This window comes from Pleurodeles waltl, chromosome 11 (assembly GCF_031143425.1).
Source record: "Pleurodeles waltl isolate 20211129_DDA chromosome 11, aPleWal1.hap1.20221129, whole genome shotgun sequence".
Classification (NCBI taxonomy): domain Eukaryota; kingdom Metazoa; phylum Chordata; class Amphibia; order Caudata; family Salamandridae; genus Pleurodeles; species Pleurodeles waltl.
Genome location: NC_090450.1, coordinates 433,603,979 through 433,619,935, shown reverse-complemented (window position 1 = coordinate 433,619,935; position 15,957 = coordinate 433,603,979). Strand labels below are relative to the sequence as shown.

General features: G+C 41.7%; 1 protein-coding gene across 4 annotated transcripts in view; it reads left to right on the top strand.

The window, feature by feature from the left end:
• Positions 1 to 15,957, top strand: part of PIK3CB (phosphatidylinositol-4,5-bisphosphate 3-kinase catalytic subunit beta) — a 1,042,661-nt gene that overhangs the window by 513,136 nt on the left and 513,568 nt on the right. For all 4 annotated transcript variants that reach the window (XM_069213799.1, XM_069213795.1, XM_069213796.1 and 1 more), the window contains one exon: positions 3,733 to 3,900. In XM_069213799.1, coding sequence (XP_069069900.1) covers positions 3,733 to 3,900 — 168 coding nt within the window. The remainder of the gene's footprint in view (positions 1 to 3,732; positions 3,901 to 15,957) is intronic.

The window sequence follows — 15,957 nt, the reverse complement described above, 5'->3', positions numbered from 1 at the left end:
GTTAGTATCCATAAAGAGTTCCAATCAAAGAGAGATGTATAAGCATAACGCTTTAGCATCAATATGTCAGCTCAGTAATTCAGTAATCCGTCAAAGCAGAACTTTCAGTAAAGTGCAGTTCAAGAAACGGTGAGTCTCCGCATGAGCAGCAAAAATGTGTGCTCTGTGAAATGAGGGGCAAGGAATGCCGTAACCTACTCTAGCAGCACACAATATTATAGACAGTTCAAACTAAAGCTTTTGCAACATGTTGCTTCTTCTTTCTTCAGTCAGACTATCATCTTTCAATGCACTCATGGGAACAGGATCACTCTGAGTCTTCTCACCAGGAAAACAATAGTGCACCAACAGCAATGCTGAATGAAACATTTCAAATATTATTTCTCTTAAACTTCCACATCTTTCATTCGCTTTAGAAATGCTGCATCTTTGTGTGTGAACTTCATTGTCTCACTAAAAAACAAATCTCTGTTCATTAGTTTACAGTGATCTTTGTGTAAGAAGAACAATTTGCAGAGTTAAATTAAAATATTTTATACAACTATTATTTATTATGAAAAACATCCATGGGAAGGTCAGGAAACCTTTCATGTTAGGTCAGCGCTCTTTAGGCATGTCAGCTTTGTCATAAAATGCTGCTTCAACTATTGAGGCCCAGTATGAGTAAATATGGTTGTCTGCCAGAATGGTTGTGTTTAAAAAGAGTTGTTTTCATTAAGGCCTGCACATTATTAAGCTACATTATTTTTCTCGACATGTGAAACTCTTTAGCATATGCATGCAAGGTGTTACCTCTAGCACGAGTTGAATGTTTATGCGGTGTGTATTAAAATGTTGCTGCAAGCCATGTGATAGAAAACCTATTTGATGTACTTGTGTGTGTGTGTGTTGGATGTTTCTGAGATGTTCTGCTTAATGTTTTCTGTTGGATGCTTTCTGTGTGGCATATATTTTAGATCTGCGGTGTGGGGACCTAGTAGACAGCCACATAGATTAGTAAATGTAGTCACTTACTACTTTTAGGTCTGCCAACAGACAGCTGTAGCAGTTGCTAACATCACAAGTCAGTACAAATCAAACCATGCGGAAATATTATCCCTCTTCAGTTCTTATTTTGGGCCATCTCCCTATAGGCATTGACTTGAGGGTTTGTCCATTTACATTTGTAACAGCCCCGAACATTTCACGGGTTTTCTGTAGCTTTAAGGTGTAATAGAATGGGAAGTGATCCTTTTTTGTTTCGGGTTAGCAATTTATTTGTGATTAACTTTGTGGTAGGGAGAGCCCTTATGCTGCTGCAGTGCAGCCCTTTGCCGCTTCAACTGAACTGCTTCAGTTCTCTGAATCACCAATTCAGAGAACCAGTCAGCGTATGTACTGTTTTCCCTGTCTTCTGCAGCTAGCCACTGCCTCCAGGCTGGTGTATGCACTAGGCCGCAATGGTTCCCATTTACCTCAGTTTCCACCATTTGTCTCTACCAGATCTGATGGTCCATACAGTATACCCTCCCCACTAATTGCTCATCGAATATCATTTTTCCGCCCTTCCCACTCACCAACTGCTCATTCAGGGTCAGTTTTATTCCTCACCCCTGGTGTTTTTGCTCACCACTTCCTGCATGATGTTATGTACCTATCCATTTTCTCCACTTACTAGTGCTGTTCAGCAGTGATGCTTGCACTGATCAACAAGTGTAAGCACCCCTTCAAAGAAATTGCTTGAAGTAATGAATGTAACATTAATTTACATACAAATCTAAATGGTCGTGGCTTACTTAATTGTTGACTATCCGGAAACCTTGGAATGAATCATTTTCAGTATACACTCTTAAACTACATCCCATCCAGCTACATATATACCTGATGCATACAAGTATCTTTGTTGGTGGTTGTCATGCATTTTAAGGTGGTGTTTTAGAATTCGAACTCTCATCCTGTTAATCACATATGGCCAAAATTAACCCACCCATTTAAGAAGTCATTGTATGTTAATTTCAGGTTAGGCACCTTGTCGGTAAAACAGTACACCAGGTTGTGGCACAAAGGTGGGTCGAGCTCATCTAACTGTGGATGTGACCCGGGGGTGGGAGGAGTCCATAATGCACTTTATGCTGCTCTGCACTTTTTTCAGCTGGGGACAGAAGAGAGTATCTCACCCCGCTCTTTATAGCACCTGCGATAAGAAGCTGCAAGGATCGCTTGTCTGTGTATGTGTACTGACTTAGAGTAAGTTGTTATCCAGGTATCCACAATACCAGTAGGGCTACAGTGGAGTTCCAACCCAACACCAACCTACCCAGTTGCAAGGTGCTGTTGTCTAATTGCTTTTATGAAATAGCTGTAGCCACTGGAAGGACTCCACTGGTTAGATAGCGGTAAATAGTTGGACTGCCAGGACCACCTAAAATGCTTTTTAACTGTGCCTGGTTAGTAAAGGAAATGGGGTTCCCATAGCCAGTGCTTGCTAAGGGGCCCCTATGTATTATGCATGATCATGTTTTTTTGTTGTGAGGTCTAAATACACGTTTAATCCAGCAGGAGACCGAGTGCCACATGATGTAATATTGTTTCATGATGACTCATTGACCCAGGAGTTGTTCAAAGTTGATACACTAGCACTTTGTCTCGAATGGTAGGAATGTTTGTAAAAAGCACCTTAAACCTGAATGAGTTTTTATCCCTATCATTGTTCTGTTTATGGCAAATAGGTGTAGAGCCAACCTAGACACGACTGGAGACAGAGATGGGGCAACCAATGCTCTTTTATGTTCATATGAGCATGTGCAACTTGCGTCCAAGGCCCTAAGCTAAGTACATTGAGGTGGTTTCCCAGGTGCATTAGTATATCCCTTCAAAGCCTTTCTGTGCAAAGGGTTGTCTAAAGCCTACGCCCTGGCACTTCTGGTCGTAAATGGCAGGGTCACCACGAGAAACACTTTAAAGCTGCACGACTTTTTTTTTTATAACGAATTTTTATTGATTTTGCAATAAAATAAAGTAATACAAAACAAACAATACATTTATATACTAAAAATAAAGATATACTAAAAATAAAGTAAAGCTGCACGACTTAATCTGTTTTTATGTCGCCTTAATCCGAATTGATCTGGGCTAGTGCAATAAAGTGATGTACGTATGGTATTGTGTCAGGAAGGAAACCCTGGAAAATACTGAACGGCATCCTTAACATAGTACTGGATTGCTTGCGGGGATGTTGTTGGAAATTGGCCGGGAAAGGGTTAATGCTTCGAAATTACTCAAAGCACTTCCGTACTCACACTTTCCCCTTTAGTGAGGTTTTCCTTTATAATTCGGTATGTTGTATAAATCTTATTTAATTATTCCGTTTTTAATGGGGGTATTCGTATGTTCTTGTGCTCTGGATTTGTTTTTCGTATTTGTATGGTTTATGCTCTGGAATTGTTTAATTGTGTTTCTTATTTCTTATATATTGTATGGCCTAGATATGCTAGGCTGACGCAATAAATAAACTTGAATTCGAACTGACATTACAGGGCTCTAATGTTAATGTGTGAAAAACAACCAGTACTTTTTTTTGTTAAACAATTCGGGACAATTACATATGTATAATTTTTTTTCTATATTTTAATGTACTTTTGGCTTTTTATAATATGCTTAAAGTTTATTTAGGCCGTCGCTACTAGGCATTTTCAAAACAAGACAACTGCGTTATATTTTACCTTTAATATCGGCTTCCACTTACCTTTTTAGTATATCCGGAGCTGTGTGATGAACAGAACTCTTCCCCATCTGACACTTGTAGAATGTGGTACCATAAAGAAAATGTTTGAACAGGAAATGACTACAATTGAATCTGCTACAAGGCGACAGACTCCGAAGCTTCCCGTTCCTTTGCCACCAAAAACACGGTCCATTTCAGTAGGTATTTGGGTAAAAGATTTTGAAAGCTGGCAGGGCAAATATGATTTTGTAGTCTGAAACATAACCTATTCTGTTCAGAACACTGATGCAGAGATCATTAAATACTTTACATGTAGCTTCCATTAAGTGATCTTTTGGTTGCAAAAATAACATTGCACATATACCCTCTAGCTTGTATTTCCTTTAGTCAACATTTACTTATATGTATGATTATTTACTCTTAAACCCTTGTTCTTTTGTATTCTGTATATGTGGGTATTCTTGTTACTTAGTCCTTATGCACAGACCGCTCCTGTAACTGTCTAATATAACGCGTTGTATGCCAACATATCAGAGATGCATACATCGCACTGTGACATGTGACTATTCCTACTTGCAAGCATGGGCCCACTTCAGTCCCCCTTTTTCTTCTAAATGATGTGTCTCTTGAACCTATTGCTCTGTCTAATAAGTTTGGATGGCCCTGATGATAGGCTCTCCTTTTGGACCTGTTCTTTTGCTTATTTTCCTGTCCTTTGAGATTGGCTAGCCTGTGCTGCAATGCTTTGGTTTTGTCATCTACTCCTTTTCATCAGTGGTTTGCAGCAGCTGTCCTGCATAACATCTGCCCCTCGTGTTTGGTTTGTAGTCATATGGTGCACGCCAGTGCTTTGTGAGCCGCTGTTAACCAGAGACCCACCTGGAACTTGTATGCAGTGTAAAACTGCACTGTTCCCAAAGAGACGTTGAATTTATCACCAGGAATTAGCTGGTTAGTAAACTGTTTCCAATGGTCTATTACTCAACACCCTTCCTGCCAGTGAGGTGGTGAGACTACACCTCACAGTCCTCTCTTCCTTGTTGAGGTCACCAACACTGGCCCTGTGGAAATGATGAAAGTAAACAGTATGTGAAAGTAACTGGTCAGAAGCTTGTAACTCCTTATTTGTGACAACATTTTCCAGCCAGACAGCATTACAATCCGGGGTTAAAAGCATAAATCAGAGGTTTGTTGAGGTTCTGTACCCCCTGCTCCATGGGCTCATTTGAACTGCTGATTTAAGCCGAGTTCTCTTCATCTGGGCACCGAGGTCCCAAACCAACTTTTAATTGACAGGCAAGCCACCCTCTTGTTTGTGTACAGTGGTGCCTGCGACTTTTCTCAGAGATGAGTCCATCCTCCCTTTCATCACTTAGCTCCTAGCTCAGCTCCTCCTTTTTGTGGTCTTTGTTCTGTCAGAGTCCCAGTTTGGTAGGGTAAGCCCTTCATCTGAATCCTCTGCCCTCAATCCCACGTTGAGCAGGTGACTGTTAAAAACTTGATTGGCACTCTGTCACTGTGTAGTAATTTACTGATGTTCCATCAGAATCAGTCCAGTTGTGAGGTTGCCGGACACCAGAGGTGCAAGTTGTATGGTGTACTGCCACATGATGTACTCATTCACATGCTTCAGAAGCAGGTCGTGACAACAGTGTCCAGCACAGCAGGTGGACTTTCAGACGTTCATTCCAATGCCAGCAGTTTGTCTCCTCAGAGCAGATTCCATTTGAAATGTTGGCCTTTATGGTGGAAGGGTCTCAACAATGTGATCTTTCCAACCGTGAGCAGCTAAGAGATTTCATGTCCCTAGCCATGTGTTAAACTTCAGCAGTATTTGCCTCCTTGGTGCTCTTAGATCCTCTAAATGGGAAAGTGCAAGGCATTTGAATCCCTGTGAACACCTCACCATACATCCTGGTGCATGTCCCGATTGTTGTGCAGTTCTCTGTCTCAGGTATAACTGCCAAGGATGTAGGATCACCTTACACCACCAGACCCCTTAGTCGTTCTTTACTGCTCAACCTGGTCCAGCTCCTAGTTTCAACATTCTTCCAGTCAAACTAACCTGCCTCGTGGGATGAAACATTTCACCCAAGTCTTGGCTGCTTGACCTCCATGCAAGAGGGCACCACTGGCGAAGTTGGACTCTTATCAAAAGACAGGTACTGGAGATCATGCCCAAATTGCCAACGTGGCAGTATTAAAAACCGCTCTACATTGGCACAACAAAATCCATGGGGTAAGTCAGTGTTTTAAAAACAGCAATTGTTCGTTCTGGATGAATACAATAATACATTCAAAGATAAAGACCACATAAATTATGACCCTTAAGAATTAATCAGTAGAGTTAACACTCAAAACAAAGCTGCTGGTTCACCTCTCTATAATTAGATTTTCATATATACACATTATTTATTTAGGGTGCTACAAATGTAAGTGGTGGTTCTGTGTTCTTGATAATTTACTACAATTATTGGACAAAATAATTCAGTGGTTGATTTTTGTTTATGGTGAGGTGGTGTCGCATCAGCTCTCACTATTCTAATGAGACTACTGGATTTTGAGCAGCAGAATCGCCTGCGGTGTGGGAGACTGAGTCTGACCCACTATAGGGGACGTCTGTCGCCCTAATCCGGGTTTTGCTCCGGCTAACAAGCAGTGCCTCATTTCTACCCAAAGGCAGGGATGATTGGGCAGCTGAGCGCATGACATAATTGATTTCTCAGGGAAACCGTGGTCACTCCTGTCTCATCCGTTTCTCTGTTACATTAGTCTCACATGCACAGTAATGCAGGTATTCATTGAAGGTCTGGACACAGTAGTATGAATCACAAACAATCATTTTCAGCTGTTCAGGGTCCGTATGTTCCAATGCCATCACCAGAGCCTTTAGCTCTGCTGTGCAATCCCCTATGGTTTGTGTGTATGTATGCTGGGGACAAAATATATTATCCTCCATGTTGCCACTTATGACTGCGCAAGCAGCGGAGTATTGATGCTTTGTGCCAATTTCAGGTTACGATGAGCCATCGGTGTACATGACTCTTTGATTCTGATCAATAGGCAGTGTGTTTGCCGGAACTGGGTATTCTAGTTAATATTGCAAAAATTCTTGAGTCTGTAGTTTTGGGTCAAAAGTGTAGTCTACATCAGTGGCAGTCCAAGACGTGGCCCATTGTATCCAACGTGGATGTAATGCTTTAGCGTTTGGAACGCTGGCTTTGGTGACAGCCTCAAGGGCTGGAATTGGAGAGACGAAAAATGCGTTTGCCCTGGGCTAGTGGTCTTTCTTTAATGACAGCTGTCTGATCAGCAGTGAGAATTTTCTCAGTGGGAGCAAAGCGTTGTTTTGCTGCTGAGTATAAAAGTGATTTGTATGCAGTCGGGACTGTCTCACCCTCATTAAAGGTTACATAGGTGAAACCGATGGCACCAGAACTTACTCTGATGACCAAATGTGTTTTGTTATCCCTAGTGTGTAAATGTTGTGCTGCAAGCATGTCTGTTTGCAGATCTCTGAGAATGCGTGTATGTTCGACTGCCCTAAATTTACTTCAAAAGTCAGGACGTATTAAGTCATATCAAGGTTTTATGCGTGTTCCATAGTCTGGAAAGTAAGATCTGCCAAAATTTAGGAAACCCAATAGGGATTGGAGTTTGTTAGTGGTATTTGGAACGTTGTAGTTGTGCGCATTTTTCCAAGAATTGTGGCGCTAGGCTCTTCCCTTCACTCGATAGCTCGTATCCCAAAAACAGGACGCTAAGGAAGGCTATTTTTGTTTTTTTGAAATTGAATTTGTAGCCAATTTCAGCAAATCCCACAACAATGCGGGCTACCCGTCTTAAATGTTGTAGCAATTCATCATCCATGAGATAGATATCATCTACATAGGATAAGGCTTCAGGATCAGTGTTGTGCAAGATTGAAGTCACATGAGCCGGGAACAGTCCTGAACTGTTCTTGCACCGCTCGGGTAAACAAAAGATTTTTTTCTGGGAGCCTAGTGCGCTGAAACTTGTTAAGTCTCTACTCTCAAGCGCTATATTTTGGCAAAAGAAACCATTGGAAATATCCAGTGTTGTTTTGTATTTTTTACGCACTGTTGTTCATTAGTGCTGTGCTATGTGAGTTCTGTATAGTATGTGGTTGCGATATAACGTGGGTGCCTGCGCCAATGCCCAATCGATTGCATAGGATTCTGATAGTTTCTCCTGAACAAGGGGCGAGAAAGAAGGTCTAATAACATCTTCCCCATATGGGCATGCACGGACAAATTCAGGCGCCCAATATTGTTTGGCCAACAAAATGTTATATATATTTACTACACAATCCCAAAAGATTGCAATTATTTTGCGTTTAGTGTCTTCTAACTGTAATGTTACTTTGTACACCCTGTCAGGCGTGGAGACCCGCATGTTCGCAGTTTCTACTTGTAGGAAGTCATCCGTTGCTTTCGCCTCCAGATGCTCTAGAAGATTCCGGCCAACTATTGTGACCTCTGCCGCGCTGTCTAGCAGTGCTAGTGCCCACATCCTGTTCTTCAAGAGGACCATCTTCTTGAGTGGCATGTCGAACCACAACTGCTGCCACCTTTTTCTTTTTAAATTGGGGTTTTTGTTGGGGAGGTTTCTCTTCCTTTTTAACAGAAACCTCTGTTAAGAGTTGTGATTCCTGTCTGTTTCACATACTCTGTTCTTCGCTCTGACCGCCCACCTCTGTCACTGTGTTTTTCCGATGAGCCCTGAAAGGAACGAGATTGGCGTGTATCAGTATATTGATGTCTGTCAGGCGTTTTTATATTATCTCTGTTTCTGAGATTATATCTATTCTGTGGGGTCTCCGTGCGCGGAGATTCTCCCCTTTCTTTTTTTTAGGAGGTTGTTGTTTTTTATCCCAGCGTTTCTTATTACCCTCAGGAGCTTGCTTGGAAAAAATTTATTAGCTTTACCCTGAAGTTGTGGTTTTATTGGTCTGGCCCCCAGACTATCTTGTCCAATGCTAGAGTAGGTCTCCGCGATAATCTTTGGCAGCTCACGTTGTTGATTCTGTTGAGGAACATCCCAGAGCTGCATTTGCACCGCTAATGCGACCGCTTCCCCTTTAAGGTTACTCAAAATAATTTACGATACTGTGGAAAAGTTGCCCATTAATTGCATCCCCAAATCTAGGGCCGGGGCAGCCCCGTATTCATCCTGAATCTGTTTCAACACTTCTGGTAAGTTGGCAAGTGTCGGTGTACCGTGTGCGGTAGTATAAAGCGCGGCAAATACCGTGCCCCATGTATTACAGTTATCTATTGTAGGAACCATCCCAAATGGCAAGCACATTGTTAGTATCCTATGGTTATCCTGAGGTCCCGTATAGGGAAATGCTGCTTTCAGTGCATTTATTTTTTGAGCTAACGAAAACGGAATTTGTTCTTGTTTGGCGGGTACCTTACCCATGATCGAATGTGCAGTCATAGGGTTAATGCCTGGCGTCACTGCAGGTGGTTGCGCTGGAGCAGCATGTGCTGGGTTTGTATTTAATGTTTGCATTACAAACTGTACTAGTTGTCTGTATATTGCCGTCAACTCAGTATATAAACGACGGACTTCAGCTACTGCTATATTTGCAACAGCTTAGTGAGGTGTATAAGTGGCAAATAAAGGCCAGGTAGGACCATCATTACGTAGAGGACCTAACCTAACTGGTAAAATTGTGTGGGGTAGGGCGCCATCAAGCCAATTATTATGTTCTTGATAAGAAAGGTTTTTCTAAATATGCGTATGCTCTGTATTGCCCAGGTACGTTTGCAGGTGTATAATGATGAAATGTATTTGTGTTCCCATCAACTGCTGGAAATGTGACCCAAGAATAGAAGAGTTCTGTTATATAAGCTGCATGTGTGTCCACCACAAATCTGACTGGAATCCCCTGGGTCGTTAGGCCATTTGCCAATAAATGTGCAGTCAGGGGTTGTCTCATATTGACTCCAATTGCTACCTGCTGTGGATTCGCCATATTAGATGGTAAATTTGTTAAGAGATAAATGCACCAAATGGGGATTTTTCCTCTTAGGGTTCAAGCTTGAACAACCTCCAGTGTCAGATAGGTGTTCCCTACTTAGCTGAGGAGGAAATCCTCAATACCACGGACGTCTCTGTATATAGTACTAAGGTGTCTTTGTATATAGTGAGACAGAGAAACTCAGGAGGGCCCGAAAATTAGAGCCTGACCAAACGTTGGCAGCGCCATGTCCCGTAGGCTCTCATTATTCTAATGAGACTACTGGATTTTGAGCGGCAGAATCACCTGCAGTGTGGGAGACTGAGTCTGACCCACTACAGTTGATACCTGTCGGCCTAATCTGGGTTTTTGCTCTGGCTAACTAGCAGTTTCTCATCTTTACCCAAGAGCAGGGATGATTGGGCAGCTGAGCGCATGACATTGATTTCTCAGGGAAACCGTGGTCACTCAGGTATCATCCGTTTCTCTCAGTTACATTAGTCTCACATACACAATGACAAACAGAGGCAGTATATATTTCAATAAGATTTTAATGAAGCGACTGCATCTTAGATAGCAAAGCATGTGCTGCAATAACTGGGACGATACAGCATGACAAGATTAAAATTGTGACAAGGAGAGTAAAGCATAGTAATAACGCTACCATATTGTCAATAGAGTCTATAGACTTATTCCTCCGTGGGCTATACTAGAGCACAGCATGTTAAGCTCTAATTCTGCCCTTCAGGTTCCCCTGGGAAGACACCATCCCCCATACCTGAGCAAAGGCCTGAAGTCTGCATAAGCAGCTGTTGCAAAGCGTTCAGCACTCAGCATAGTCTTGGTTCTCTGGCTGGAATCTCCCTCTAATGTGTAAGGGACATGGAAGTGTTTATATAAGAAAACAGCTGATGTTCTGAGATAATGTCCCTACGTAAGGATGTGTATTTTTCTATGAATTTCAGAGACAAAACTTGTACCACCTTCACCGGCAACCTATCTTACTGCAGCCTTGAAAGAAGCACGAAGTGAGCAAGAATGTCTTGTTTTGAGAACGCAGTGTTGGCCTAGGCAAAAACAGCTAGATGGAGAGAAATAAAACAAGCCTGCAAAACTGGCTATTATAAGAAAATAAATGAAGATGAATAAAATATATCTAGGTTAAAGTGCACAGCGGCAGGCCTAGTATGTGAAAATAAAGTGCATGGAGCTATAAGTAAAATGGCTACACAACAGTGGGTTGAGGCTAGTTAGTCCATTTTCAAATAACATCTCAGTTTGAGGGTCGCAGGCCACAACTGAAATATATGTTGTTGTATGAACACCTCCAAAATGATTTTAGGGTGTGCTCATCAGTAGAGATAAAATAGAAGATGTACCAACCCTGAACCAAAAGAATCAGAGGCTTCTTCAGAGTACAGGAGAGGAGTGGTAAAGAGGGAGGGAGAGATGTATTGATAATGGCAATAGATTAGCAAATGTGCCAATATTTGCAAACTGCATTTGCTAGACGCGTTGACATGAGTCTAGAGAAACAGAAAAGGGAAGAACCAATCTCAGTGCCCATAGGTGATTATGGGGAAGCACAGTTATAAAGTGAGGTCAATTCTGTAGCACTTGATGTGAGTTGGGACGGGTGTTATTCACGTCTTACTGTCTTTTTAAAAACTTTTTAGATGTCCTTGTCACTGAAGCTAGGAAACCCCCCATTTTATCACAGGACCGTGTTCGACAGGCATCAGTGAAAAGGTCTTAAAGGTTGACGAACTAGACAAGTTGGCAGCCTTGAGGATATCTTCTATCCTTAAGTCAGTAAAGAATGCCTTTGAAGCCATAGCCCCACAAGTGGAGTGGGCTCCAAAAGGGACAAGTCCGTGCCTAAGGCAGACTCTGTTAGCTTGATCCAGTGATCGAAGTTAATGAGATGGGACGTGCTGGCGAACTACTCTTGAGATGGGGAACTACAAAGAGAACTGAAATATCCAGAAAATAAGGGTAAAGGGCAGATGCAAAGGCTGCCTTGGTATGTACTTAAATTCAGAACATTGCTCCATCTGGTTAAAAATGGGGCCCCGAATGATACACGAGACCCTTCTGCAAGAGATCAGATATAATAAGAATTGCAGCTTAACAGAAATGTTTTTCAGGAAGAGAGCAGAATTGGGAAATTTGGAAACAAGGTCAGAAAAGTTTTTGTATGGCACCATGTCATATAAATGCTATTAGGTTTGGCTTTAACCTAAAGGATTTGAACCCTTTTTCACCTGACCCTTGTGTAAGCAACATCAGGAAGACCAAGAGGGAGAGGTGACGACTAGAAGGAGTGAAAAGAAAATGACTTGGCCAAGCTGTGGACAAGCAAGCTCGAAGGCTTGCCCTAATCCCTTACATGAACTTGGAGAGAGTAAGCTCAGTGAAGAGTCCCAAAAGAGGGAGAAACCGAAATGGGCACAGATTGAGTCCCATCTGAGATGAGGAGAAAAGGTTAGAGAGGCTGTAAATAGGAGGGAACCAAACACAACATTTGGGAAAGTTGAGGTTTGCCTGAACAAGCATCAGATTCTCAGGAAAACTAGATCCTTGAGGTAAATCTGATTAGTTATAGAGAAAGGGCACTGAAGAAGAGGACAGCTGACCATGAGTGATGTGTTATTCGAAATAGCATCATGAGATATGTGGCTAGAGACCCAGTCTTGACCACGTTTTAATGAAGATCAGTGACTTGGCACCACAACCTTGAGCACTGTCAGAAGGGGTGAAGAAAAATGTTAATTAATTCAGAACTTTCCAGAGAAGGAGGGTGAAGATACTGCGAGCCAAGAGTCATGTTCCTGTGATGCGAGAGGGAGGTCCCCAGCCACAGAAATTAGGATGCCTCTGGTCGATTGGCCAAGCACCTGTTTATCTTGGAGATTTATGATATGAGAAGAGGACCATGCAGAAGAGAGACACTTAGAATGAAAAAACACATCAAATGTGTCTGGGGAAAATGGCATCTCAAATATAGTCTTTGCTCTGTGGCTTCATCTCGGTAGTAGGGTTTTCTTTTCAGCATCGTCCTCCATGATATAAGCCCTGGGGAGCTTCAGTTTTCATTGGAATGAAATCTTCAGTATCATCGTTACTCAAAGGTGGAGTCTCCGTAGAAGGGTTTCCTTATCAACATCCTCATCCCGAATGTAGGCCTCAGAGGTGTGCCTCTGGCATTCATTGTGATGCCTCACTAGCCTGTTTGAAGAACTTTCAAATATGCTGATTCCCCTTATACCCTTTGAGAGGGCTGTTGCAGGTGCTTGAGCTTAAAAGTATCTTATTCAGATCTGCTGGGGGACCGAGTGAACGCAGAGGGATATCTGAGAGGGGAGAATGACAGAAGAAGTTTGGGGCCAGATGTAACAAAAAAGGCATTTGCGATTCGGAAATAACCATTTTTTAAGAAATCGCTATTTCTGATTCGCAAAATGCAATGTATCATATTTGCGATTCGGTAATAGCGATTTCTTAAAAATCACAAATGCTATTACCGAATCGTAAATTGCAATACAGACCCCATTCGCACCTATGGCCCTGTAGGCCCATATTTGCGAATTTTCTGCATTTCCCAGATTGCGAATTCATAACTGGAATTTGCAATTTAGGAAATGCAAAACCCCAGGGTGCTGGGGGCCTAAGGCCCCCTCTGCTGCACCCCAAAAAAATATTTCAGGACATGTAAGGCGCACACATGCCAAAGGGGCATGTGTGCGTTACATGTCAATTTAAAAAAATGAATTTTTAATGCATTTTTAAAATTTGCACATGGTTACCACCAAGTATAACTTGGTGGTAATAGTGATTCCTTAATGCCCAATTCGCATTAAGGAATTGCTTGTTACATGTGGTTTAGAAATCGCAAATAAGGATTCCTTATTTGCGATTTCTTATTTAGAGAATCGCAATTTGCTATTCTCTAAACAGGCACGCAAATTTAAGGAATCACTATTTTAGCTATTCCTTAAATTTGCGTTGCAAATGCCTTTCATAAATACTGAAAGGCATTTTTGCATTTGCAAACGGGCATTCGCACCGTTTGCGAATGCTAAAAGACTGGATACATCTGGCCCTTAGTTCTTTAGTGGTCGTATCCAGCAGAGCCTAGCAATGACTAAGAGCAGGCATAATCTCACTGCAGTCCCCCATTGAGAAACTGAGATATTGTACCAACCACACCAAATATGATAAAAATAAAGCCTCACATATTTTCTGTGTGTGAAGAATAGCACCAGGCTTTGGCTTCAGTTTGATTCCGGCACTAACAAATTGCTTCATCTAAAGCTTCCTCAATCCGTTTGACTTTCTTTTCGTGGTATTGCCAAATCAATTACACCTCTTCTGCCAACATTTCTCTCCCGCTCCCTTTGTGACTATGCCAGGAAGGGGAACAACTCGATATAATTGAAGATCTCAAAGTCTCTTCTTTGCCGACGGGAAGCGTTGGAGCAGGGAATGAGTGCATCATGTGTGGTAACTCCCAATGATTTGAGATGAAAAGGTAGTGCAGGCCTTTGCGATCTGTTTATATAAAGCAAGCTTGGTATTTTTCTTTGGGTATTATTAGTGATGGTATCTCAAGGACACTTCACACTATATGCAAATTTCAGTTTATTTAGTATTGCAAGCACATAACACTGTGCCCCATTTTCAGTTTTTTCTATCACGTCCGAAATCCATGATCTTTTAATTTACTTTATTTTGATAAAAAAAAACAACAAAAAAAAACTTCAAGGCATGACTGGACAAAATGGCACTTAAATGCCAAGTGCTAGTTAAACCTGAATGACTAAACTAAGGGCGAAAAAGTAGAACACATTTTTAAAAGAGTTCTATCCTATTTCTGCACTTGTTAACAGAATACGTAAATGTCATTTTTACAAGCATGTTAAGGCTGTGGCAAGGAGAGTGAATATGTTTAATACTGTTTGTCCAACAAAATGACCAATGCTGGCAAATTCTAACAACTGTGATCTCGTTTATATACTTGCAATCCATTGGTCCAAGTCACAAAGGAGCTTCTGTCAGTAAATAAGGCAAACAAAATAGGTGTCCAAGCAGTTTGGGTTAACCCCTTCGCTGCCAGGCCTTTTCCCCTCCTGTGCCGAGCCCTTTTTTGGCTGTTTGGGGCAGTTCGTGCTTAGGCCCTCATAACTTTTTGTCCACATAAGCGACCCATGCAAAATTGCGTCCTTTTTTTTCACAACATCCTAGGAATTCTAGAGGTACCCAGACTTGTGGGTTCAGCTAAAGGAGACCTAGAAATTAGCCAAAATACAGCGAAAATTTCGTTTTTAAAATGCAAAATGGGAAAAAAGGACTGCAGAAGAAGGCTTGTGTTTTTTTCCCTGAAAATGGCATCACCAAAGGGTTTGCGATGCTACAATCACCATCTTCCCAGCTTTCAGGAACAGGCAGACTTGAATCAGAAAACCCAATTTTTCAACACAATTTTGGCATTTTACTGGGACATACCCCATTTTTACAATTTTTTGTGCTTTCAGCCTCCTTCCACATAGTGACAGAAATGGGTTCGAAACCAATACTGGACCCGAGAAAGCTAACCATTTCTGAAAAGTAGACAGAATTCTGAATTCAGCAAGGGGTAATTTGTGTAGATGCTACAAGGTTTTCCTAAAGAAAATAACTGAAATAAAAAAATATTGAAACTGAGGTGAAAAAAACTGCTATTTTTCTCTACGTTTCACTCTGTAACTTTTTCTTGCGATGTCAGATTTTTTTAAAGCAATATACCTTTACGCCTGCTGGACTCTTCTGGTTGCAGGGATCTATAGGGCTTGTAGGTTCATCAAGAGCCCTAGGTACCCTGAGCCAATAAATGAGCTGCACCTCGCAATGGGTTTTAATTCTATGACGGGTATACAGCAATTCATTTGTTGAAAGACAAAGAGTGAAAACTAGGTATCAAGAAAACCTTTGTATTTCGAAAATGGGCACAAGATAAGGTGTTGAGAAGCAGTGCTTATTTGCACATCTCTGAATTCCGGGGTGTCCTTACTAGCATGTGAATTACAGGGCATTTCTCTAGTAGACGTCTTTTTTACACACTGTCTCACATTTGGAAAGAAAAAATGTAGAGAAAGACAAGGGGCAATAACACTTGTTTTGCTATTCTGTGTTTCCCCAAGCCTCCTGATAGGAATGGTACCTCACTTGCGTGGGCAGGCCTAATGCTTGCGACAGGAAACGCAGCATGGACACATCACATTTTTAC